At 42.8% G+C, this 26,501-nt stretch overlaps 1 protein-coding gene across 12 annotated transcripts in view; it reads left to right on the top strand.

Moving 5' to 3' along the window:
- Window positions 1–26,501, top strand: part of CCDC60 (coiled-coil domain containing 60) — a 210,808-nt gene that overhangs the window by 176,101 nt on the left and 8,206 nt on the right. For 9 of the 12 annotated variants that reach the window (XM_017879068.1, XM_017879066.1, XM_017879073.1 and 6 more), the window contains 6 exons: window positions 8,031–8,115; window positions 11,426–11,497; window positions 14,254–14,316; window positions 15,004–15,129; window positions 21,971–22,102; window positions 24,235–24,424. In XM_017879068.1, the coding sequence (XP_017734557.1) occupies window positions 8,031–8,115; window positions 11,426–11,497; window positions 14,254–14,316; window positions 15,004–15,129; window positions 21,971–22,102; window positions 24,235–24,424 (668 nt within the window). The remainder of the gene's footprint in view (window positions 1–8,030; window positions 8,116–11,425; window positions 11,498–14,253; window positions 14,317–15,003; window positions 15,130–21,970; window positions 22,103–24,234; window positions 24,425–26,501) is intronic. The other 3 variants (XM_017879067.1, XM_017879072.1, XM_017879077.1) reach the window with 3 other exon arrangements.

Here is a 26,501-nt window from a genome sequence, read left to right as displayed (position 1 = left end):
CAAACCTTTTGCTTTTGTCTTGAAGATAGAAAACTAGGGGCACATACAGAGATCCTGACACTTAAGTTTTGTGTAGCATACACAAAAATTTGTGTTTTTTTGAAAAGTAGCTGTGACTTTTAAAGATTAAGATATTTTACCTAAAACTTCTACTTTTTACAAACAAAACACTCTTGGCCAGATATGGCAGCTCACACTCATAATCCTGGCACTTTGAGAGGCCAAGGCAGGAGGACCACTTGAGGCCAAGTGTTCGAGATTAGCCTGGCTGACATAGCCAGACCCCATCTCTACAAATAAAATAAATTACTCCTTGTGGTAACAGTGGGCCTGCAACCCTGAATGACAACATTCAACTGGAGCTTGGTCCCTTTAAGTGAGGTTTGTGTTCTCCAGTTTTTCACAGTCTTCATCACTCCCTATTGCCCCACTCATTGCTCTGGTTGGCTGAGTGTATGAATATTTATTATCACATTTGCCCTATTGTTTTCTTTAGAATGATGATGATGATGATGATGATGATGATGATGATGATGATGATAAAACTATAACTAACACTTAAAAGTATTTTTGTATCAGCTCCTTTATATGTACATTAATTCATTTAATCCTCACAAGAACTTCTTTATGCCTACTCTGCCAATGAGAACATTGGGGCACAGAGAGGTTAAGTTATTTGCCCCAAGTCACACAGCTAGCAAGTGATGAAGGTGGAATTTGAACCCAAGAAATCTGGCCCTCAAGTCAAATTTGATTGCTCTGCTTTACCCAAGTCTTCAGGAAAAAATAAACAATAAAAGATGGACCAAGAGAGCAAACTGATTTTTTTTACATCAACTTGTGTCACTCATTTTTGGTATCTGGCCCCTGAAGGCCACCTGAGTTTTGGACCTCTGGTCTAGGGTCTCTCTTCTCACCTAGAAAACAGCAACAGCCTCCTAACTAGTTTCCCTGCTTCTTGTCCTGCCTTTACCCACTTATTTTTCTCCATGTTGAGTCAGAAGGGACTTTCTAAATGAAAAACCTGATATAGTTCTCTCTAGCTCAACATCTTTCAATGACTCTGCCTTTTCTCTAATACATTACCTCTGATCTTGCCCCAGGCTGCCCAGGTCAGCTCTTGCTAGTTCACGCCTTTTTTTTTTTTTTGAGACGGAGTCTCGCTCTGTCGCCTAGGCTGGAGTGATGTGGCCGGATCTCAGCTCACTGCAAGCTCCGCCTCCCGGGTTTACACCATTCTCCTGCCTCAGCCTCCCGAGTAGATGGGACTACAGGTGCCCGCCACCTTGCCCAGCTAGTTTTTTGTATTTTTAGTAGAGACGGGGTTTCACCATGTTAGCCAGGATGGTCTCGATCCCCTGACCTCGTGATCTGCCCGTCTCGGCCTCCCAAAGTGCTGGGATTACAGGCTTAAGCCACCGCGCCCGGCCGCTAGTTCACACCTTAAGTGGGGCACTCCAACCTCATCAAAACACTTTCTTCTTTTTAAACAATGCACACTCTTGTATGACTTTCTCTACTTGAAATGCCTGTTCATCCTTGACCCTTCAGTCTGGTGGACTCCTGCTGAACCTTCAAGACCCAGCTCAAATGTTCCCTCCTCTGTAAAGACTTCTCTGACTCACCCAGGTTTCCTTTTCGCTTGTCTCTTAGTAGTTAGTATTTGCTTTTATTGAATTATTAATTTTAACTTAAAATGCATCTCACTGTATCCAGTAGGAACTTCTTATGGCTCAGTACAGAGACCTAAAAAACAGTGGCTTAAAAAAGATAAAAGCTTATTTTTTGTACAGGTTAAAGAAGATCAGTCCAGGGCTGGTAAGGTGGCTTCGATAGATCATCAGGGATCCTACTTTCCCCGCTTTCTTCTGTGTCATCCTTAACATCACTTCATAGTCCACCATGGCTGCCAGAACTCCAGCCATCACACTCACATTCTAGGATGGAAGTAAAAGGAATTAAGCAAAGTACGAAAGTGTCCATTCCCAGCGGAGTTTAAGCAGTCCACTCAGGAGCCCTATACCACACTTCTACCAAAATCTCATTGCCCAGAACTTAGTCACAGGGCCATGCCCAGCTGCAAAGGATGTTGAAAAAAATGAGCTAGCAAATGCTTCCCCTTATACGCATAGAAAGAATCACAGTTCAATTACTAAGAAAGAAGGGGAAAAGGAATGTGAGCTCCCTGCAGGTGTGCAACAGTGACCTCTTATTTACCTTTATCCTAGCACGCCGTAGGAACACAAAAATGACTGAAAAAAAGTGAATTTCCTCTGAGAGGAAAAGTTTGCTACTTTAGCCTCCCAAACCTTTTCCTCCATTTATACCTTAACCTCCATCCCATTTGTCACAGCCTTGACAAAAGTAGATTAATTTCCCAGCCTCTCTTGCCTTCTAAAACCTCCTCAAGTTGATTCTGAATTCATGAGTCCTATTCTGAGAGACACACTATTTGACCAAGGTCTAATTTCCAAGGCTTCTGAATAATGAAGTCTTTGTGGATGCCAATCATTGGAGACAGCAGGTTGCAGCCTCTCTGTGGAATGACCCCTCCCCAAACCAATGGCAGGAAGATTCCCAAGAAACAAAAGCCCAGGCTATTCCTCCTGCTGGTCTTGAAGCTCTGAGTCTTGGAACGATTAGGGAGAAACTCACTTAAATAACAACTCAAAATATGAGTCCTATGCCATCTCATGTTTCCCTTCAAACTAGCCCCATATGACAAAAAGACCTCCTCTATTCCCCCTCCCCAAAAAGAAGAAATGGATTTAGGCATTCAAGGGTGAGATTCTTAGACAGGCTGGGCATGGGAAATGGAGAAAGGAAGTCAGGATTTTTTTCTCTGGGGATATAATTTGACATCTGGTGCTCTGGGAGGGCTGCTTGATGTACCAGGTAGCTGTACTCATTTGCTGATATCCATATCCACCCGCCCTTAGGCTGGTTTGCTTATGCGTTGGGGGTAGGAGTGATGGAGCAGTCAGATGTTGCTGCTCGGCTCCAAAGAGAAGGGAAGAAACTAGGAGAACCAATCACAGCTCCCTTGCTAATAGGCTTCTGGACACACTCCAAGGATTCTAGGACCTGTGGCTCTAGGGAAGGTGGGCATGACAAGACAAAAATAAAGGTCAAGTTCAGGTTAAATGGAATCATGCCCGCAAATTGAGAGCTGGAGTAGAAAATGGCTTAATGCTGACATTTATCACAGCCTAGATGGCTCCAAAGTCACTAAGGAAAGGCATTCTTTCCTAGCATCCAGTAATTGCGTTAATATGCAAAGCTGGATGTACACAACACACAAATGGTCTTGGGAAGCACTAGGCTTCATGACCCCCTTCCAGGTATGGCTTTTAACATCTGAGCTTGAGTCAACTGCAGGTATCCACTAAGGAATGAGGTGTCTGCACTGGTATTGTCATTGTTCATCAATATCCAAATCTAACACATAGTCCCAAATCCTCCCCTCTATTTTCTCCCTAGTTGTTCACTTTTACGCTTAGAAACTATTGACTGAGACCCCATGTGCTAAGCATGCTGCCAGGTGCTATCAATAAAAAGACAAATAAAATGTGGCCCCCGACATCAAGGAACTCACAGCCTAGAGGGGAAGACCTGCAAGTGAACAGAAAATGGCTATCACATGAAATCAATGCTGTGATGGGGGTCAGAAGGACAGTGTGCTGCAGGAATCCACAGGTGGGCAACCTACCAGATGCAATGGATGGAGATGGGAAGACAGCATTCTTCCAGAACCCCAGAGGAGGGAGGAAAATGTGATAGATCTATCAAAATTCCGTGAAACCAACATCAGCCAAACTGCTCTCTGTTCTGAGATGGTACAAGCCACCAATATTTCCCACAAAGACAGAAAATTAAAATCAAAAATTATTTTATGCAGTGGAGACAGCCATCTAGCATATTTGTTCATTTTGAGATGTAATCAGGTTGCACCACTAAGAATACATGTTTAAGGCTCTCCCTTTGGTTGCTCCAGTTCCAGTAGTTGGCTGTCGTAGTTTTCTTCTTAGTTCCTGGAATTATTTAAAAACCATCTCAAAAGTCTCCTCTCTTTTATTTCTTGATATATCTCTGATCTCCAATGGCTCTCTATGTATTTTCTCCTCTTCTCACTCTAAGTCCCTTCTTCCCTCTTCTTGTTCATAAATCTGGGGAGAAATTCTGGAGTAGTCACGGTCATCAAAGGACAACCTCACACTGTTACATGTCAGCACCGTGGACAGCTACAAACATTCTGAAAAAGCAGTCCCAAAGCTCATGGTTTTGTATCAAAGCAGATTCCATGCTAGGGAATGGAAAGAATTGAGATATCCAGGGATTTGCAAATATGTATCGACATAAGACAGGACCATTCACTTCCACTCTCCCACTTTTCTTGAGGCACGTAGCTTACTCCATCTCTATTTCATTTTCCAGCTTTTTGGAGTGTCAGTGTGTTCATTTCCTACAGCAGCTGTAAAATTTCTGACAACAGAAACTTTTTGTCTCATAGCTCTGGATACTAAACATCCAAACCAACGTGTCCACAGGGCCATGCATCTTCCGAAATCCACAGGAGAGAATCGTTCCTTGACTTTTCTGGTGGGTGCTGGCAATCCTTGGCATTCCTTGGTTCATAAATGCATCACTTGAATCTAGAGCCCCTGTCATCACATAGCCACCATTTCCCTATGTATCTCTCTTTCCTATTTATAAGGACACTAGTCATTGGATAGAGGGTTCATCCTACTCCAATATGACATCACCTTGACTTAACTACAATCACGTGTCACATGACAATGATTCGGTCAACAATGGACCACATATACGACAGTAATCCCATAAGAGTAGAGTGAAGCTGAAAAAATCCTATTGTTTAATATATCTTAGCCATCATGATATCATAGCACACTATGCTATTCACAGGTCTGTACTGCATATAAAAGTATAACACAATTATGTACAGTACATAGTACTGTACTTGATAATGATAAAATGACTATGGTACTGGTTTATGTAAGTACTGTACTTTATTTTCTATTGTGATTTTAGAGTGTATTCCTTCTACTTATAAAAAGAAAGTGAATCGTAAAACAGCCCTAGGTAGATCCTTCAGGAGATATTCCAGAAGAAGGCATTGTTACCATGGGAGATAACAGCTCCATGTGTGTTACTTGTTACCGCCTCTGAAGAACTTATGGGGGACAAGATGTAGAGGTGAAAGACAGCGATATTGATAATTCTGACCCTGTAGAGGCCTAGGCTAATGTGTGTGTTTGTGGCTTAGTTTCCTTTTCTTTTCTTTTCTTTTTTTTTTCCCTGAGACAGAGTTTCACTCACGTTGCCCAGGCTGGAGTGCAGTGGCACAATCTCGGTTCACTGCAACCTCCACCTCCCGGGTTTAGGTGATTTTCCTCCCTGAGCCTCCCAAGTAGCTGGGATTACAGGCACCTGCCACCACGCCTGGCTAATTTTTTTTTTTTTTTTTTTTTTTTGTATTTTAGTAGACAGGGTTTCACCATGTTAGCCAGGCTGATCTTGAACTCCCATCATCAGGTGATCCACCCACCTCGGCCTCCCAAAGTGCTGGGATTACAGGCATGAGCCACAGCATCTGCCCTTAGTTTTAACAAAATATTTTAAAGTAAAAAATTTTTTAAAATAGAAAATGCTTATAGAATAAGGATATTAAAACGTTTTTTACAGATATAAAATGTGTTTGTGTTTTATGCTGTTATTACAAAAGAGTCAAGAAGTTTAAAAAATGTAATGCTTATAAAGTAAAAAAGTACAGTGAGCTAAGTTTAATTTATTATTGAAGAAAGAAAAACATTTTTGGTAAATTTAGTGTAGCCTAAGTGTACAGTGTTCATAAAGTCCATGGTAATGTCCTAGGCCTTCGAATTCACTCACCACACACTCACGGACTCACCTAGAGCAATTTTCAGTCCTGGAAGCTCCATTTATGATAAGTACCCTATATTGTGTACTATTTTTTATCTCTTATACCCTATTTTGGCTGTACCTTTTCTATGTTATCCCTAGATACACAAATACTTAACATTGTATTATAATTGCCTACAGTATTCAGTACAGTAACATGCTGTACAGGTTCGTGGCCTGGGAACAAAAAAGCTGTATATACCAAGTGTATAGTAAGCTATGCCCAGGTGTATACTAAGCTACGCCATCTAGGTTTGTGTGAGTGCACTCTATAATGTTCACACAATGACAAAATCGCCTAATGATGCATTTCACAAGATGTGTCCCCATTGTTAAATGACACAACGGTCATTACATCTGCAGTGACCCTATTTCCAAATAAGGTCATCGACTTCAGCATATCTTGGCAGAGAGGGTCGCACATTTCAACCCGTAACAGTCAGGTATGAAGAAATATTTCTACACTATACAAAAATCAACAATATTCTTTTTTCAGAGACAGGGTCTCACTCTGTCATTCAGGCTGGAGTGCAGTGGTATGATCTTGGCTCCCTGCAGCCTTGACTTCCCAGGCTCAGGTGATTCTCCCACCTCAGCCTCTTGAATAGCTGGGAATACAGGTGCACCCCACCATGCCCAGCTAATATTTTATATTTTTGTTTTAGTAGAGATGGTGGTTTCTCCATGTTGCCCAGGCTGGCCTCGAACTCCTGAACTCAAGCAATCCTCCCACCTTGGCCTCCCAAAGTGCTGAGATTATATGTGTGAGCCACTGCACCCAGCCAAAATCAATACTAAATATGAAAATAAAAGTTAGGCGAAGGCAAGGAGGAGTGGTGGGAGCTGTGGGGAAATGGAGAACACTCGCCTATCTAAAGGCATGTCCAGCATGCAGCAGGAATGGGGGCAGTGTAGTCCCATCTCAGACTCTTTTCTAGGGAAGCTGGAGGTCTCGATTTTCATGTGAAATCTTCCAGTGTTAAAAGGTTGGCATCCGGCCGGGCGCGGTGGCTCAAGCCTGTAATCCCAGCACTTTGGGAGGCCGAGGCGGGCGGATCACAAGGTCAGGAGGTCGAGACCATCCTGGCTAACACAGTGAAACCCCGTCTCCACTTAAAAAATACAAAAAATTAGCCGGGCGAGATGGCGGGCGCCTGTAGTCCCAGCTACTCGGGAGGCTGAGGCAGGAGAATGGCGTGGACCCGGGAGGCGGAGCTTGCAGTGAGCTGAGATCAGGCCACTGCACTCCAGCCTGGGCGACAGAGCAAGACTCCGTCTCAAAAAAAAAAAAAAAAAGGTTGGCATCCGCATGGAATCAAATAAAACACATTTGTAAGCTGAATTCAGCCTGTGGATTGCTGGTTTAAAAATTCAGGCCTACGGAGATCAGAGAGGGTTTTCCTGAGCAAGATGATTCCTTCTCAGGTTTGGAAACAGTTCTCTCCGGCTGCAGTAGAGTCGAAGGTGGGGAAGGGAAGGGAGATGAAACCGGGGATAAAAAGAGTAGCTGGATCCTGGCAGGCCTCACAGGCTGTGTTGAAATAATTTATTTAAGCTTTATTTCTTATTTTATTATTATTGTTATGATTTTGATTCAGAGTCTAACTGTATCACCCAGGCTGGAGTGCAGTGGCACGATCTCAGCTCACTGCAACCTCTGCCTCTCAGGTTCGAGCAATTTTCATGCCTCAGCTCCCCAAGAAGCTGAGATCACAGGCATCCACCACCACACCCAGCTAATTTTTATATTTTTTTAGAGGTAGGGTTTCACCATGTTGGCCAGGCTGGTCTTAAACTCCTGGCCTCAAGTGATCTGCCCGCCTTGACCTCTCAAAGTACTGGCATTACAGGCATTAGCCAAAGGTAACACAGAGAGCCACTGATGGGTCTTAAGCAGGGGCATGGCATGGTTAGATTTGCAACATGCCCAACACTATGAGCCACCTCTTCTGGAGCCCAGTGGAATCCCTCTCCAGATCCCCAACCCTCAGGAGTAGAGGTGACCCCAGCTTGGGGGCTGCACCCTGTCCTGCACAATCCTGTCTCAGGCATGGCTTCTGGTCAAGAGTGACCTCTCATATTCTCATCAGATCTGCAGAAGCTCCTGGAGATGGTTCGGGAAGATGCCCGGAGGACAATCACGATAGAAAAGGGGACGCAAAGGAAAGCACCCAGGTATGTGCTCTTGACTCCTGGGGCAAATAAAGCTTAGAATAATAGCAATCACATTAACAGTAGTAGTTGCCAGCTGTTGAGCATTTTCTCTGTGACGGGCACTGAGCTGTGTTGTTTATGTGTATCACCTCTCTGAGTTCTTACAATAATCCTACAAGGTAGGTACTGTTATCTTTATTTTACAAATCAGGAAATGAGGCCCAGAGAGCCTATGTGACTAGTTCAAGGTCACTCAGCTAGTGAATGATAAGGTCATGACTCTAATCTAGACCTTTCTTACCGGTTTATTTTTGTTTTAGAGACAGGGTCTCGCTCTGTTGCCCAAACTGAAGTGCAGCGGCACAATCATAGCTCACTGAAGCCTCCAACTCCTGGGCTCAAGTGAGCCTCCCAACTCAGCCTCCTAAGTAGCTGGGACTACAGACACACACCACCACACCTGGCGAATTTTTTTTTTTTTTTAATTTTGCAGAGACAGGGTCTCGCTATACTGCCCGGGTGGGTCTCAAACTCCTGGCTCAAGCAATCCTCCCACCTCGGCCTCCCAAAATGCTGGGATTACAGGTGTGAATCACCATACCTGGCAAATCCAGATATTTCTAATTCCAAAAACCATTCTTCTCTTTGCCACTCAGCCACACTGCCTCTCAGGAATCGTCTGGTTATTCCTTCATCCTTTGAGTGAATACTTACGAACACGTGTGGGCTGTGTACTCATTATTATTGTGAGAAGTGTCCATGAAAGGAAAGCTTGAAACTGTGAGAACAAATAATAAGAGCATTTGACCTAGTCTGGGTTGGGGATGGGGATCAGAGAAGTTTCCTCCAAGGAAGAAGCTTTAAGCTGAGATTTGGATGAAGCATGTAAATGAGCCAGCCTAATGAGGCTGGCATGGGTGGGTAGGGAGGTGGGGAAGAGAGTATTATAGGCAGCACATGTGCAAATGTGGTCAAAAGGGACCACAACACCTTCAAGGAACTGGAATGCAGCCAAAAAGGGATGAAACTCAAGGACTCTGGTTTTTATTCTAAGAGCAGCAGGAATCCTTTGAAGTTTCAAGCCGGCAACTGATATGATTGGCTCATAAGGAGGTACTACCAGACCTGAACCTAAGACATCCTCTTTCTGGTGGGAAGCCACGTCCACCACACTTCTGACCTCTAAAAGCCCCAGAGAGCACACAGCCTAGAACCAGAGTTCCCTTCCTAAGTGTGGATTCCTTTGAGTAAGCAAATTCCTTTGTGGAAATAAATGAGGCACTAGAAGAGGTTCATCATTGCCTTCAGCCCACTGGGATGCCAACTATGACTTATTGGTTATTGTTATTACCATAATTACAGTTCACTGTGCACTTTCACGTGCATCATACCTCACCTCTGCTTGCGAACGATGAATTCGCTGGCTGCTGCCTCAACTCTCATTGGGGCTTCTCTGGAAGGTGGCACTTGGAGGCACTCAGATGCAACCTTGACCCATAAGGCCCCCACTGCTGTGCCTGATTTGTAAGCATTAGAGACAGACAATAATAATGAAGCATCAGCTCAATGAGGTTCCTTCCTTTGTAAGAACTCACAGCACAAGCACTGGCTTTGGAGTCAGACTGACATGGATCCAAAACCTGCGGCCCTTGGACAAGTCATCTAGCCTTTCTCTAAACCTCAGTTTTCTCATCTATAAAATGAGATTGTGTCACATCAAAGCATTGGCTTTGGAACCAGACAAACGAAGGTCAGTCTCCATGGCCATGACTAATTGCTGGGTGATGTTGGGTAAGTTGCTTCACCTCTCTGAGTCTGATTCTCATTCTGTAAAATGAGGCTCATTAGCAGCCTATCCCAAAGGGTTGTAGTGAGAATTAGATATTATCCCTGTAAAATATTACTAATGTTATGGAAATAACATCTACTTCAATGAAACATTTTAAGCATTTAATCAGATAATGCATTTATATAACATACTACCATGTGCCTGGCATAGAGTAAGTATTCAATAAATGGCAGTGAGGTTGGTGGTGGGGATGGTGGTGAGGACGGTTGTTACTTTTATCCCACACATGTTGCCCCATGGAATCTTCTCCTGCTGAGACAGGTACATTCACCATTACCATGACTCCATCTCACAGATGTCAAAGAGCAACAAGCAGTGACTTCCACAAGGTCTTCAAAGACAAAACCACACTAGAACCTGGTTCTCATGAGACCCATCACATGGCCTCTGCTTTCAATTTAATGATAAAATAACCATGGTTACAGAGCAAGAATGTGTTGAAGTTTCCCTTCCTCATAAATTCCTCTGGGAAAAAAAATCTCCCTAATCTTTTGCTAAGGCAGCAGATATTGAAGCTTCAATACAGAGCTACAGAGAGACGGTTAGGAAAAGCTGCAGATTCTCTTTTGCCCCTCACTTTAGAGCTGGATTCCTGTCTCACTTTAGATCCCAAATCTGCTCCCATCAAGGCTGATATCGAACTGTGGGGCTTTCAGAAATCCCCACAAGTCAGCACATCCAGCCCCCAGCCTCAAGGCCGGGCTGCCCCTAGTCATCTAAAAATACAGCCTTTTCTTAAAATCTTGTAGCAGTGTCCCTGAAGATCAGAAGCAGTTGGGTTACTTGTGAAAAATACAGATTTCTATCCTTCCTCATCCCAGAACCCACGGAATCAGAATATCCAGAGGTAGCAAGATATATATGTGTGTGTGTGTGTGTGTGTGTGTGTGTATTTATATGAAGTGGTACGATCTCGGCTCACTGCAACCTCCGCTTCCCTGGTTCAAGCGATTCTCCCACCTCAGCCTCCCAAGTAGCTGGGATTACAGGCATGCACCACCATGCCCAGCTAATTTTTGTGTTTTTAGTAGAGACGGGGTTTTGCAATGTTGGCCAGGCTGGTCTGGAACTCCTGACCTCAAGTGATCTGCTCGCCGTGGCCTCCCAAAGTGCTGGGATTACAGGCATGAACCATCAAGCCTGGCCAGTAGCTATATTTTTTTAACAAGCACTTCAGGTGGGCATTATTTCGCAGTATTTTCTGTATGGTGGGGAATTTTAGGAGAGGGTGTGTGTGTGTACCTACCTATATGTGTGAGCTAAATGCACCTTCTGGGGCCCCCGTCCAGGCAATGATTCAAGTCCCAGAAAATGTGGCCGAGGAATCTGTATTCTTAGCAAACTCTCCAGGTGAGTGCTGAGCTCAGTAGAGTCTGAAGATTCTTGCTCTAGAAAGAGAATTCCCCCTCCTCTCACACGTAGTTACTGCACAAAAGCTTCATTAATTCAGTGGCTTGTTAAAGGACTCGTTTTGCCTTGCAGCCTCTTGTCAGTGCTGAAACAAAACAAGAGTAATTCTGCTTATAAGGAAATGCAGACCACCCACAAATCAAGGTAGGAAAGTCTGGAGCCTGCAGCAGGTGCCTTGGAAGGCAGCCCACAGTTACAGGAACCACTGTAGGGACGCGCCTCCCCAGACCATGGAAAGTGGGACAGGGAAGAGGGAACTTTTTCCTTCTTATGACCTCATTAGAAACAAGCTCCTTTACTGCAGGACCAGGGGTGAGAATTCAGGTATTTCTCCCCAACAATTATATACCATCAAGTTAAAATCTTCTAGTCATGGAGAAGTGAGGTAGGGAGGATGTGGTACAAGACTATGTCTCTTTCTCTCTACTTGGGTAATTTATAATGGGGGAGGTGGAGATCTTCCCCCAATTTATTTGTTCATTTAGAGAATACTCTCTTTTTTTTGTTTTGTTTTGTTTTGTTTTGTTTTGTTTGAGATGGAGTCTTGCTCTGTCAGCCAGGCTGGAGTGCAGTGGTGTGATCTCGGCTGACTGCAATCTCCACCTCCTGGGTTCAAGTGATTCTCCTTCCTCAGCCTCCCGAGTAGCTGGGATTACAGGCACGCACCACTATGCCCTGCTAATTTTTGTATTTTTAGTAGAGACGGGGTTTCACCATGTTGGCCAGGCTGGTCTTGAACTCCTGACCTCAAGTGATCTGCCTCCCTCGGCCTCCTAAAGTGCTGGAATTACAGGCATGAGCCCGGCCCATTTAGAGAACATTCTTAGATTCCCCGTCTGTGCCAGTAACTGTGCTAGGTTTGGGGGATTCAGCAGCAAATGAAACAAACACAGCCTGCCCTCGTGGATCTCTGTGTCTGGGCTGGGGTTATAACCTTTTATGTGCCATGGACTCCTTGGAAGTCTGAGAAAACCTATGGACTCCTTTAAGAAAGATGTTTTTAAATGCATACTATACATTACAAAAGATCACTAAGATATTTATAGTAATCTAGATTGCTATATTACAATCAAATTTGGAATATGGTAATCTATGTGTGTCTTTCACAATGCATTATATAACAAAACTCAACTCCTGTAATTTTGGATTAGTGTTGAGTATAAATGATTTTTCAAAATATCTCTCACAATTGTAATGTGATAGGCAAATACCTGTAATTTCCATTTTGGTTGAAGGTTAGTTCAACTAAAGATGCAACTTTTTTCCCATCTGCATTCACAGACCCCTTGAATTCTACCCAGGCTTAAGAACTGCTGATCTAATGGGAGAGTCAAACATTTCTCAGATAATCCCACAGCTAGCCATAACATCATGACTGTGAAGTGTTCTGAAAAAGAAGTAGGGGTACTGGGTGCTAACCAACACTGCGTCTGATGTTTAAGCTGAGAACTTAAGGACAAAGGAGAATTGACTAGACTATGAGGTGGAAAAGGTGGGAATGCTGTTCCAAGCAGGGGCAATAGCGTGTGCAAAGGTCCTGGGGCAGGAGGAAGCTCAGGAGCACCAAGAAAAGACCAGTGCAGCTGAAACTCAAAGAGGGCCAGGCGGGGGGTGCAGAGTGAGACAGGCAGAAGGGTCTTTTGCTGCTTATTTCTGTCTCTTGCTTATCACTCACTAATAACACCACCTTCCTTACCTCCCACCTCCTCCCTCAATCACTGTCAAAGCTCTTGAAAAGAAGAGAGCCATCTACAGGAGGAAGGTCAGGGCCACCACGCTGCCCCAAAGAATTCATCTGCAGGGATTACGGCAGCTGGTTGGAATCCAAAATCAAGGCTTTCTGGATATTGTTAATGGGGGCCTGCTTCTTACCCAAGTAGGATGAGGATTTGCTTACTAGGCCTAAGACCTCCAGGTCTAGTCCTGTGAGCTTCTGGGGAAACCAGCAAAGGCCAGGACCTTTTCTATGGGGAGGGGTCTGGAAAATGGCCAGGCCTGCCTGCCTAAAGAAGTCCCAAATGCCACAGGGCTAGAAGCAAAAGGTTACCCACACATCCTATTAATAAGGAAAACAGTCTTACCACCCCCTCCCCCAGAGCCACACAGATAAAGTGGTCAGACAGTTTTCCAAGCATTTGGAAGAAAGAAGGGGAAACACAGTCAGAAAGAAGGTGCTAGACAATGGTGCTGAAAGCCCAAGTCCCTAAACAAGGATCCTGGAGAAAGGCATGAGCGGGGGTGGTGGGCAGGGGTAGGGGCTCTTCATCCCCGTCTAGGAAGCTTGCCCAGGCAGAGTCACAAGAGGGTGTATCCATATGAGGATTCAATCATCCACACCTAGAAAGGGTTGGATGGCATGATGAGTTGATGGGTCACAGATGAGGAAACTGACCATCCAGAAGGGAGCTGCTTGCTTACAGACTTACAAGGGGTACAATGGGTGTTGGGCTTCACTAAATCTGCACCTGGCCCAGTGTTAAGTGTTGGGTATGGAGAGGAGTATGGAAAGGTCCTAAGCCAATTCACCCTCCAGACAAAGAGAACAGTTTTACACAAATGAAACTGAGATCCAGAAAAGACATAATCCTGACAATACGCAGAGTCGGAAGGTCAAAATTAGACAGGAGAGTTCAGATATACAGGACTTGTCGTGGACCATAAGGCAGGGTAGGATTTAAGTTGGTAGAAAATAAACAAAGAGGACCCTCCAGGCAGGAATATGGCAGGAGGAAAGGCCAAGAGGTGGGAAGAAATTCATAGAGTTCTGTGACTGCTACCTTGATTAGCACCACCTCCCTTGCCTGAATTCTGGAAGCTAGCAGGTGCCATGGAGCCCTGGGGACACCCTTTTCTTGAAAAGCAGACTCTGAGCAACTTGCAACCATCCTTTTGTGTTTCAGTGAGAGATCCAGCAGTACAAGTGCAGAAAGCCACATCCAACCAGTCCAGAAGAAGTCTAAAAAGTAAGCCAGGAGGGCAATGGAAGGAGCCACACAACAGGGAATGTGGTGACCACACCCTCTATATTCCAGGGGTGTGGAAATGACCGAACGCAGACCAGACTCCCTACAGCCATAGACGATGATGAAGGACACGGGATCCCCAGGTTTAGGGACTCATAGTCAAGAAGCTGAGCAGCAATGGCAGACAATGGCAAACTCCTCCGCTGTGCCAGGCACCATGAAAAGCATTCTGTCTTCATTACCTTCCTTGTTCCTCAAAACCGATCCTATGAGGCAGGGGCATTATCCCATCTTACAAAGGAGCAGGCAGAAACCTGGCCATGTGAAATGTCTTGCCTGAGGCCACACAGCTAAGAAGTGGTGGAGCTGGACTTTGAGCCTGAATCTCCCAGCTCCAAATTCCATCTCCCATCCTTAACATTCGCTGGGCTCCAGTGACCAGCTGTCTCACTGTGGGCTCATTTAATAGGGTCTGAACAACCATCCTGATGCTATTGGGAAGATCTGTCCTTCCTACATCCAGGGGGATGCTTAGGAAGGCTCCAGGTGAGGGCAGAGAACCCAGGTGGCTACAGGGAGTCCTACATGCAGAGCACCTTGGGGCCAAGGGGGGGCAGAGTGGGACCCAGATTACTAGGGGACATCCCTGGGCTCCATCCCCCAAGCCCTTCTTATCTGTGTCCACAGCCGCACTAATTGTGACATCAACATCCAGTACAAGAGTGGGGTGTGTAACAGCATGAGGGCCAAGTTTTACAGCGTAGCCCAGGAGGCTGGCTTCTGCCTGCAGGACAAGATGGAAATCCTCATGAAGTAAGGGCACACATATATCCATTCATTTGAAGGGCATTCACTGGGTACCTACTATATACCTGCCAGGTGCCAGGTGCTGGGGCTATATCACAAAGAAGAGCTTGCTCTCTGTCCTCAGGGAGCTCACAGTCTTCTGGAAAATATGGGCAGAAACAAATTAATTGCATCATAAATATGTAGGTACAAATTATAATCATTGTCCTACAGTAAGAGAACAGGGTGCTACAAGAGAGAGAGACAGACAGCATAGGTACCTAATCTAGATTGGGAAATCTGGGAAGACCTCTCTGAGGAGGTGACTTTCAGATGAGTCCTGAAGGATAAGGAAGAGCCGGCAGTGTGATGAGAAGGTGGAATTACATTCCAGGTAGAAGGAAAAGTGCATGCAAAGTCCCAAGTCCAGAAGGGACATGGAGAATTTGAAGAGGACAGACAAGTGGTAGATGAGGGCTGCATCATGCAAGCCACAAATGCCAGAGTTATGATGTGGGATTTGATTTTAAGAGCACCAGAAAGCTATTGAAAGCTTTTCTTCTCTGTTCTGACAACCCAATAATTTCCTCCCTTTCTAGCTTACCCCTTGACTCCAGAGACCATCCACCCCAATAAATATATCTATACAACAAAGTTTGCATTATGGCCCGCTGCACTCTCATTCTCACAGTACTGATGGGCTGAATGCTCTGAGGCTAGGGTTTGGAGAAGACTAATCCTTGCTCTCTTCTTCTGGGAGCTAAGAGTCCAGTAGGGAAGATGGAAAAGTAAACAGGAAATTAGCACGCAGGGGTCTGGAGGTTGTGGGAGGAAGCAGCCTGCTAAGGGAACACAAAAGGGATGCCCCGCCTGGCCCAGGACAGCCCTCAGAAAGATCTCCTTGGAGGAAGCAGCATTTTATTTTATTTTATTTTACTTTATTTTATTTTATTTATTTATTTATTTATTTGAGATAGGGTTTTGCTCTATTACACAGGCTGGAAGTTCAGTGGCATGATCATACCTTACTGCAGCCTCAAGTGCTAAGGTTTTTGGTTTTGTTTTTTGGTTTTGGGGTATTTTTTTTACAGATAGGGTCTCACTATATTGCCCAGGCTGGTGTCAAACTCCTGGCCTCAAGCAGTCCTCTCACCTTGGCTTCCCAAAATGCTGGGTTTGCAAGCATGAGCCACACACAGCTGGAAACAATATTTTCACTTTAATAAACATAGATGATATTCCCAGGGCACTTACTATGTACCAGTCATGGATGTAAGAGCTTTGTATTTACATATCATTTAATGCTCACAACAATCCTATGAGGTAGGTGCTATCATTAGACTTATTTTGTAGATGATAAAAGTGAGCTCAGAGAGGTCTCTTATCAAAGGTTCTCCAGTGGCTAAGTAGTAAAGCTAGAATTCAAACCCAAAGAGTCATGCTGAACAACTTGGAAAATATATTTCAGGATGTCATCCATGAAAACTTTCCCAACCTTGCTAGAGAAGCCAATAGTCAAATTCAGGAAATACAGACAACTCCTGCAAGAGTCTACACAAGAAGGTCATCCCCAAGACACATAATCAGCAGATTTTCCAAGGTCAAAATGAAGAATGTTAAGGGCTGCTAGAGAGAAAGGGCAGGTCACCAAAAAAGGGATCCCCATCAGGCTAACAGCAGACCTCTCAGCTGAAACCCTATAAACCAGAAGAGATTGGGGGACTATATTCAATATCCTTAAAGAAAAAAATATTCAACCAAGAATTTCATATCCAGACAAACTAAGCTTCCTACGTGAAAGAGAAATAAGATCCTCTTCAGATAAGCAAATGTTGAGGGACTTAATCACCACCAAGCATGCCTTCCAAGAAATCTTGAAAGGAGTACTAAATATAGAAAGGAAGGACTGCTATCAGCTAATATAAAAACACACTTAAACATACAGACCAGTGTCACTGTAAAGCAACCACACAAACAAGCCAGCATAATAACCAGCTAACAGCACAGTGACAGGATCAAATCCACACATATCAATACTAACCTTGAATGTAAATGGGCTAAATGCACCACTTAAAATTCACAGAGTGGCAAGCTGGATAACAAAGCAAGACCCAATGGTATGCTGTCTTTAAGAGACTCATCTCATGTATAATGACAGTTATAGGCTCAAAATAAAGGGTTGAAGGAAAACCTACCAAGCAAATGGAAAACAGAAAAAAGCAGGCATTGCCATCCTAATTTCAGACAAAACAGATTTGAAACAAGCAAAGATCATAAAAGACAAGGAAGGGCATTACATAATTGTAAAGGGTTCAAATTCAAGAAGACCTAACTATCATAAATATATATGCATCCAACATAGGAGCACCCAGATTTATAGAACAAGTTCTTAGAGGCCTACAAAGAGACACAGACTCCCACTCAATAATAGTGGGAGACTTCAACACTCTACTGACAGTATTAAACAGATAATTGAGGCAGAAAATTAACAAAGATTTTCTGGACCTAAACTCAGCATTGGAACAAATGGATCTGACAGACCTTTACAGAAGTCTCCACCCAAAAACAACAGAATATACATTCTTCTTATCACCACATAGCACATACTTAAAATTGACCACATAATTGGACCTAAAACAATCCTCAATATATGTAAAAGAACCAAAATCATACCAAACACACTCTCAGACCATAGTACAATAAAAATAGAAGTCAACACAAAGAATATCACTCAAAATTGTACAATTACATGGAAAGTAAACAACATGCTCCTAAATGGCTTTTGAGTAAATAATGAAATTAAGGCAGAAATCAGGAAGTTTTTCAAAAATAATGAGAACAAAGATACAATATACCAGAATCTCTGGGACACAGCTAATGCAGTATTAAGAGGGCAACTCATAGCACTAAATACCCACATCAAAAAGTTATAAAGATCTCAAATTAACAACCTAAATTCACAACTGAAAGAATTAGAAAAGCAAGAACAAACCAACCCCAAAGCTAGCAGAAGATGAGAAATAACAAAAATCAGACCTGAACTGAAGGAAATCAAGACATGAAAAACCATTCAAAAGACAAACAAATCCAGAAGTTGATTTTTTGAAAAAGAATAATAAAATAAATAGGCCACTAGCTGGACTAATTAAGAAGAAAACAGAGAAGATCCAAAAAACACAATTAGAAATGATGAAGGGAATGTTACTACTGACCCCACAGAAATAAAAACAACCATCAGAAACTACTACAAACAACTCTATGTACACAAACTAGAAAACCTGGAAGAGACAGATAAATTCCTGGACACATACACCCTCCCAAGACTGAGCCAGGAAGAAACTGATTCCCTGAACAGATCAATATCAAACTCTACAATTGAATCAGTAATAGAATAGCCTACCAACCAAAAAAATGCCCAGGACCTGATGGATTAACAACCAAGTTCTATCAGATGTAAAAACAAGAGCTGGTACCATTTCTACAGAAAGTATTCCAAAAATTGAGGAGAAGGGACTTCTTCCCAACTCATTCCATGAGGCCATATCATCTTTATTCCAAAACCTGGCAGAGACACCACAAAAAAAGAAAACTTCAAGCCAGTATTTTGATGAATATCAATGCAAAATTCTCAACAAAATACTTGCAAACCAAATCCAGCAGCATATCAAAAAGCTAATCCACCATGATCAAGTAGGCTTTGTACCTGGGATATGAGGTTGGTTCAACATACAAAAATTAATAAATATGATTTATCATATAAAGAGAACTAAAGACAAAAACCACATGATTATCTCAACAGAAGTAGAAAAGGCTTTTGATAAAATTCAACATTGCTCCATGTTAAAAGCTCTCAATCAACTAGGTATTGAGGGAACATACCTCAAAATAATAAGAGCCATCTATGACAAATCCATAGCCAACATCATACTGAATGGGCAAAAGCTGGAAGCATTCCTCTTGACAACCAGCACAAGACAAGGATGTCCTCTCCCACCACTTCCATTTGTTGTACTATTGGAAGTCTTAACCAGAGCAATCAGGCAAGAGAAAGAAATAAAGCACATCCAAATAGGAAGAGAGGAAGTCAAACTATCTCTGCTTGCAGATGACATGATTCTATATCTAGAAATATCCATAGTATCAGCCCAAAAGCTCATTCAGCTGATAAACAAGTTTCAGGATACAAAATCAATGTACAAAAATCACTAGCATCCCAATACACCAATAACAACCAAACTGAGGGCCAAATCAGAAAGGTAATTTCATCCACAACTGCCACAAAAAATACCTAGGAATACAGCTAATCAGGGAAGAGAGATTTCTACAATAAGAATTACAAAACACAGCTCAAAGAAATCAGAGAAGATACAAACAAATGGAAAAACATCCCATGCTCATGAGTAGGAAGAATCAATATCACTAAAATGGCTATACTGCCCAAAGCAATTTATAGATTCAATTATGTTCCTATCAAACTACCAAAAAGATATTCTTCACAGAACTAGAAAAAAATTATTTTAAAAATTATATGGAACCAAAAAAGAGCCTGAATAACCAAGGCAATCTTAAGCAAAAAGAAGAAAACTGGAGGAATCACATCACCTGACCTCAAACTATACTACAAGGTGACAGTGACCAAAACAGCATGGTACTGGTACAAAAACAGGCATATAGACTGATAGAACAGAATAGAGAGCCCAGAGTAAGGCTGCACATCTGTGACCATCTGATCTTTAACAAAGGTGACAAAAACAAGCAATGGAGAAAAGACTCTCTATTTGGTAAATAGTGCTGGGATAACTGGCTAGCCATATGCAGAAGATTGAAGCTGGACCCCTCCCTTACACCATACAGAAAAATCAACTCAAGATGGATTAAAGACTTAAATGTAAAACCCAAAACTAAAAACTCCCTGGAAGACAACTTAGGCAATACCATCCCAGACCTAGGAATGGGCAAGATTTTATGACAAAGACACCAAAAGCAATTGCAACAAAAGCAAAAATTGACAAATGGGATCTAATTGAACTTAAGAGCTTCCACCCAGCAAAAGACGCTATCAACAGAGTAAACTGACAACCCATAGAATGGGAGAAAATATTTGCAAACTATGCATCTAACAAAGGTCTAATACCCAGAATCTGTAAGGAACTTAAAGAAATTTACAAGAGAAAAACAACCCATTGAAAAGTGGGCAAAGGATATGAACAAACACTTTCTTAAAAGAAGACATACATGTGGCCAAGAAGCATATTTTAAAAAGCTCAACATCACTGATCGTTAGAGAAATGCAAATCAAAACCACAAGGAGATACCATCTCATAACAGTCAGAATGACTATTATTAAAAAGTCAAAAAATAACAGATGCTGGCGAGGTTGTGGAGTAAAAGGAATCCTTATATGCTGTTGGTGGGAGTGTAAATTAGTTCAACCATTGTGGAAAGCAGTATGACTATCCCTCAAAGAGCTAAAAACAGAACTACCATTTAATCCAGCAATCCCATTACTGGGTATATACTACCCAAAGGAACATAAATCATTCTACCATAAAGACACATGCATGTGAATGTTCACTGCAGCACTATTCACAATAGTAAGGACACAGAATCAATCTAAATGCCCATCAATGACAGACTGGATTAAAAAAGTGGTACATATACACCACGGAATATTATGCAGCCATAAAAAGGAATGAGATCATGTATTTTTTGGGAACATAGATGGAGCTGAAGGCTATGATCCTAGCAAACTAACGCAGAAACAGAAAACCAAATACTACATGTTCTCACTTATAAGTGGGAGCTAAATGATAAGAATTTATGAACACAAAGGAGGAAACAACAGACACTGGAGTCTACTTTGAGGGGGTATGGTGGGAGGAGGGGGAAGAGCAGAAAATATAACTATTGGGTACAGAGCTTAATACCTGGGTGATGTAGTAATATGTACACTAAACCCCCGTGACACATGTTTATCTGTGTAACAAATCTTCACATGTAGCCCCAAATCTAAAACAAATTTTTAAAAAGTCATGCTGGAAAAGTAGGGTGGAAGGGAGTTTCAAGGAAAAGCAACAGCTAGGTCTCAGAAGTCAGAGGGGCACAGACAGCCAGGGAACTGCTAGTAGTCAAGTGTGGCTGGGGCATAGGGTGTTTGCAAGGTTATCAGAGAGCTAGACAAGCCAGATTATAAAAGCTGTGATAGCCCAGCTGTGGAGGCTGAGCTTTATCTCAGAGACTTTGATCATGACCCAAAGGATAAAATTCTGGAAGAGAAGGGATGGAAAGGATGGGGATACAGCCGGAAAATGTGAGGGCTGAATTATTTAGAGTCTTGGAGAAGAATTTATTCTGAACAAACTGAAAAGCCATTGAAAGCTGTATGCAGTGGGGTGACATGGTGATATTTATCATATAAAGTCTCATTGGAGAGACAGAACATAGGCACAAAATGATAAGGGGAGTGGGGAAGAGAGGAAACAGCACGAGTTAACACCTACCGTGTGTCTGGCATGAAGCTCAACACTTGACACACATTGTATCATTTAATTCTCACATCTGACAAATAGGAATCATTATTATTCCCCATCTTAGAGACTGCAAAGCTGTGTAAATACAATCAGAAGTAGGAAGAGAATGAAAGCTAATAAAAAGTTTATGAGGAAAATAACTGGAAAATAGTGCTTCAGGACCTTGGAGAGAGCTGTATCCTCTTGTGGCAAAAGCAAGAGCCTAAGTTAAAGACTAGCTGACAGGGTTAAGAAAAGCCTCATGAAGGAAAAAGTGTTTAAGTCAGATCTCAAAGGTTAGCTAGGGTGGTTATAAGAGGAGGGAATCTTATTCTTCTCTTTCTCATACAACCTTGTAGGCGCCAAGAAGAAAGAGGTATCCAGAAGTTCCGTGCTTTTGTCCTTGTCTCTAGTTTTCAAAAGGACATAGCAAAAATGAGACATCACATATCTGTAGTAAAAGGAGATGCAGAAGAAATTGCAGACCACTGGTAAATATCCTAAGAACCACATAAGATGGTCCCTGGAAGAGGACAGGGTGTTGTTATTACAAGATCACAACTGATTCCACTCTCCTTCAAGGCATAGAGAGGCATTACTCCAAAACTGTCATTGGCCACCAGTACGATCCCCCACCCCCCAGACACACTAAATCCAGAGCACAATCAGGCCCAAAACTCCTGGTTTCTGAAATCACAGATAATCCAATCCATTGTGTTCTCCATATTTACCTGCTGTTTGATTCAGACTTGCCAGGCCCTGTGGAACAGGCAGATGAGGCATATCAACCTGAAAATTTCTACAGATTCCAAGGTCTATGGGGTGATCACTGCATCCCCGAAGCGATGTAATCCCTAAAAAATGCAAAACCAGGCAGGCATATCCTAGAAACACTGTGCCACAGCACAAGGGTGATGATAAGTAACAACAAAAAAAGCAACATGAATTGAGTGATTACTAGATGGCAGTTACTATATAAGCAATTTTCATAAATCCTCTATTTTATCCTCCCAACAAAATAATCCTGAAAGGTACATATTAACTCCCATTTCACAAACAAGGAAACAGAGACTCAGAGGGGTAAATTCATTTGTCAAAGTTCACACCATCAGTTAACTGGTGAATTTAGGATTCGAACCCCTGTCTAACCTCAGTCTGTATGCTCATTTGCTATACAGAATTGGAATCTACTGAACTGTGGTGTCCTGAACTCCATCCTAGCAGGGTGAATACATTAAGATCTAAGACGAAGATGAGAAAGTAAAAAATGTACACAGAATCCCTTCCATGAGTTTTATAATGTGAAACAGGAACTTACAAGCAGGTCGCTGGAGTCTTTGCAGAGTTGTGGGAACTTCTACGCCACCTCACATCCCAAAACATCACTTTCTCACAAGCAATGTCTGACCCTGAAGATACATGAGTCATATAAGAGGGATACTCTTAGGAAAGGGGGAAAAGGGTCTTCTGCAAACCCTCTTCCCTCTGTGGGAGGGAAGTTGGGGGGAGGAGGAAAGGGTGTTATGAACTAATTCACATAAAGGTATTATGGAAGGAAATTAATGCTGGTCCTCCCACCGTAAGATTCAGCCCACAAATCTAATGGTGGAATTTCTGTCATTATTATGGGGGAAGTAATTGCCTTCCATAGTAACATTAAAATCAAGTCAAACAAACCACAGCCTAGTAAGGATGATGTTCAGTTGTAGTTGTTCATTCATCCAATTACTCATTCAGTCTTTCAAATGATTGTTATTGAGCACCTACTATGAGTCAGGCAGTATTCTAGCAATCTGAATACTGAATAATTCAGACAAGTTTCCTCTTCTCCTCAACGAGACTTGATTCTAAACAAGGAGACAGGAATCAATATAATAAATGTATATTGTAGAATATAAAGCAGTATGAGAAGCCCAAAATATAGAATGGATGATCAATTTCATCTTCAAAATTTTCCACAATGAGCACATATACAGCAAGGGGTGAAGGATTTCTTTTAAAAGAGATCCACCTGCCTTAAGACCTGATCACATCTGAACCATCTCCTTAGGTTAGACCTAAGGTAGATTAGACCAAATAGGTTATTCAAGGATGGATTCCAAAACTACTCTCACATTCACACAACACTGAAATACTCAAAGCTTTGATCCAACTTTGATCATTAATCAAAGAGATAGAAAATATATACACACACACACAAACACACACACACACACACACCATCCTGGGTGTGAGAGCCTCCTGCATCCTCGAAGACATCTCATAGATGTGTGTACATCCACTCCAACCTCATTAACCCTCAGAAGAGAAGTTTCAGATCCCAAAGTCCATTCCTTTCTTCTAACATTTCACATTGTCTGATAGAAAAATTACAAATACATCCCTTGAAATCGTACCTTTGTTTTATTTTGTAATGAAATGCAAGTCATTCTCCATCTTTTCCTACCCCCAAAAGTAAACACATGCCTGATCTGTGGGCCACAGAGGAAAGGCCCCTAGATAAAGAATCCTGCTGCCCTGGAGACATCACAGAGTAGCAGAAAGACAAAGCGGAGATGGATGGCCATAGGTGCTCAGATCTTCCAGCAGCTTCCTAACTTGCCCTCTCCTCTTGGAATTGAAGGTATTTTGATCTGTTGTCCAAACTGCCAGAGGATCTAAAGAACTTCCGCCCCGCCAAAAAGATCCTGGTAAAACTGCAGAAGTTTGGAGAAAACCTGGACTTGCGGATTCGACCCCACGTCCTCCTGAAGGTGCTGCAGGATCTGAGAATTTGGGAACTGTGTTCCCCTGACATCGCTGTGGCTATTGAGGTAACCACCACCTCCCTCCCCTCCATAGTGTCTCAGATGTCCTCATTCAATCACCTCTCAACACTCAGGCACTGTTTAAGCTGTTTAAGTGCTGGGGACACAAAGGCCCCTGCATTTATGGAGCTCATATTCTAATAGGAGAAGGATTGTCCCATTACCTGGTTGCCCAACTCCAACTGCAAGGGAGATTGTATACTATGTAAATGGTACCCCCTGGAAACTCAGAGGCTTTGGGGTGGCATAAAAAATGGGCAGTAATCATAAGGAGTCCTTTATCTTGCTACTAAAAATGTGGTCCATGGACCAGCAGCATGGACCTCACCTGGGTGCTCGTTAGAAATGCAGAATTGCAGGCAAGTCCATCTGCCAACTCCAAGTTTACATTTTAACGGGATTCCAGGTGTGTCGTATGCACAATACAGTTTGAGGAGCCCCGTATGTAAGTAAGTTAGAAGGGATCTACCTTAACTCAGGCAACTGGGAAGGTGACTTTTAAGGCGAGACCTGAACCGTGAGAAGACGGCACCATGAAGAGAAAGAGAAAGAGCAGATCAAGAAGAGAAGACAGTGTGTGCAAAGATCCCAAAGCAGCACACGACTTGACTTGTTGGGAGAACTCACTGGCAGTCAATGAGTGTGGAGGGAAGCAGGCAAGGAGTGGATAGTTCCCAGGGGACTGGAGAGGTCAGTCTGTGCAGACCCTTGAAGGTCAAGACAAAAATTTAGGAGCCACTAAACAGTTTTCAGTAGTCATTCAACATTATCACCAGAAGAAGTTCCTGGTACTTTGTCAAAAGGCATCAGCAACACAAGGACTCCACAGTAAGAGGTTAATGAAGTCACTTCTTTCATTTTATTGGATGGCATATGTGCATTTTAACAGGGCCTTCAATGCCTTCCTCCTGGTAAAGAAGTCAAATTCCCAGGCCTTGACAGGCTATGGAGCATGTGACATTTTCATACCAGGCGGGCCCTTCCCCAGAATGACCTGGGTGTGTTAATGAGGGCAAAGTTAGGAGTGGAAGGAGGGGGATGACCTTGTAGACAAATTCAAATGCCAAGACTCTACTCCCCATGACCTGTGAGGTTCCTTCAGGAAAGACTCTAGCAGGTCAGGCCAAAACTAACTCTAGGGCAACTTCCACCTCCTACTTACCAGTTTTGGGGTCCAAATTCCACTTGAAGCTATGGAAGACGTGGAAAAGCTAGTCCCTGCATGGGTAAGAAGAGGAAGTACTAGGGGCTCCTCTTTTATTTGAGGTGAGTTCACAGCCCTAATAAAATTTAGCAAGCTCTTTTCCTAGTGAGAACATCATAGAACTTTTATTATTATTATTATACTTTAAGTTCTGGGATATATGTGCAGAACATGAAGGTTTGTTACATAGGTATACATGTGCCATGGTGATTTTCTGTACCCATCAACCCGTCGTCTCCTAATGCTATCCCTCCCCCAGCCCCCCACCCACTGACAGGCCCCAGCTTGTGATGTTCCCCTTCCTGTGTCCATGTGTTCTCATTGTTCAACTCCCACTTATGAGTGAGAACATGTGTTTGGCTTTCTGTTCCTGTGTTAATTTGCCAAGAATGATGATTTCCAGCTTCATCTATGTCCCTGCAAAGGACATGAACTCATCCTTGTTTATGGCTGCATAGTATTCCATGGTATATATGTGCAACATTTTCCTTATCCAGTCTATCATTGATGGGCATCTGGGTTGGTTCCACATCTTTGCTATTGTGAATAGTGCTGTAATAAACATATGTGTGCATGTGTCTTTATAGTAGAAAGATTTATAATCCTTTGGGTATACACCCAGTAATGGGATTGCTGGGTCAAATGGTATTTCTGGTTCTAGATCCTTGAGGAATCACCACACTGTCTTCCATAATGGTTGAACTAACTTACACTCCCACCAACAGTGTAAAAGCATTCCTGTTTCTCCACATCCTCTCCAGCATCTGACTTTTTAATGATCATTCATCCAATTACTCTCACACAATTGGCTCTCACACCCAAGATGGTGTGTGTTTGTGTGTGTGTGTGTGTGTGTGTGTGTGTGTGTGTGTGTGTGTC

Source organism: Rhinopithecus bieti, unplaced genomic scaffold (assembly GCF_001698545.2).
Source record: "Rhinopithecus bieti isolate Rb0 unplaced genomic scaffold, ASM169854v2 scaffold_11938, whole genome shotgun sequence".
Taxonomy (NCBI): Eukaryota; Metazoa; Chordata; class Mammalia; order Primates; family Cercopithecidae; genus Rhinopithecus; species Rhinopithecus bieti.
The sequence above is the reverse complement of the archived record's forward strand: the minus strand, read 5'-3'. Positions and strand labels throughout refer to the sequence as shown.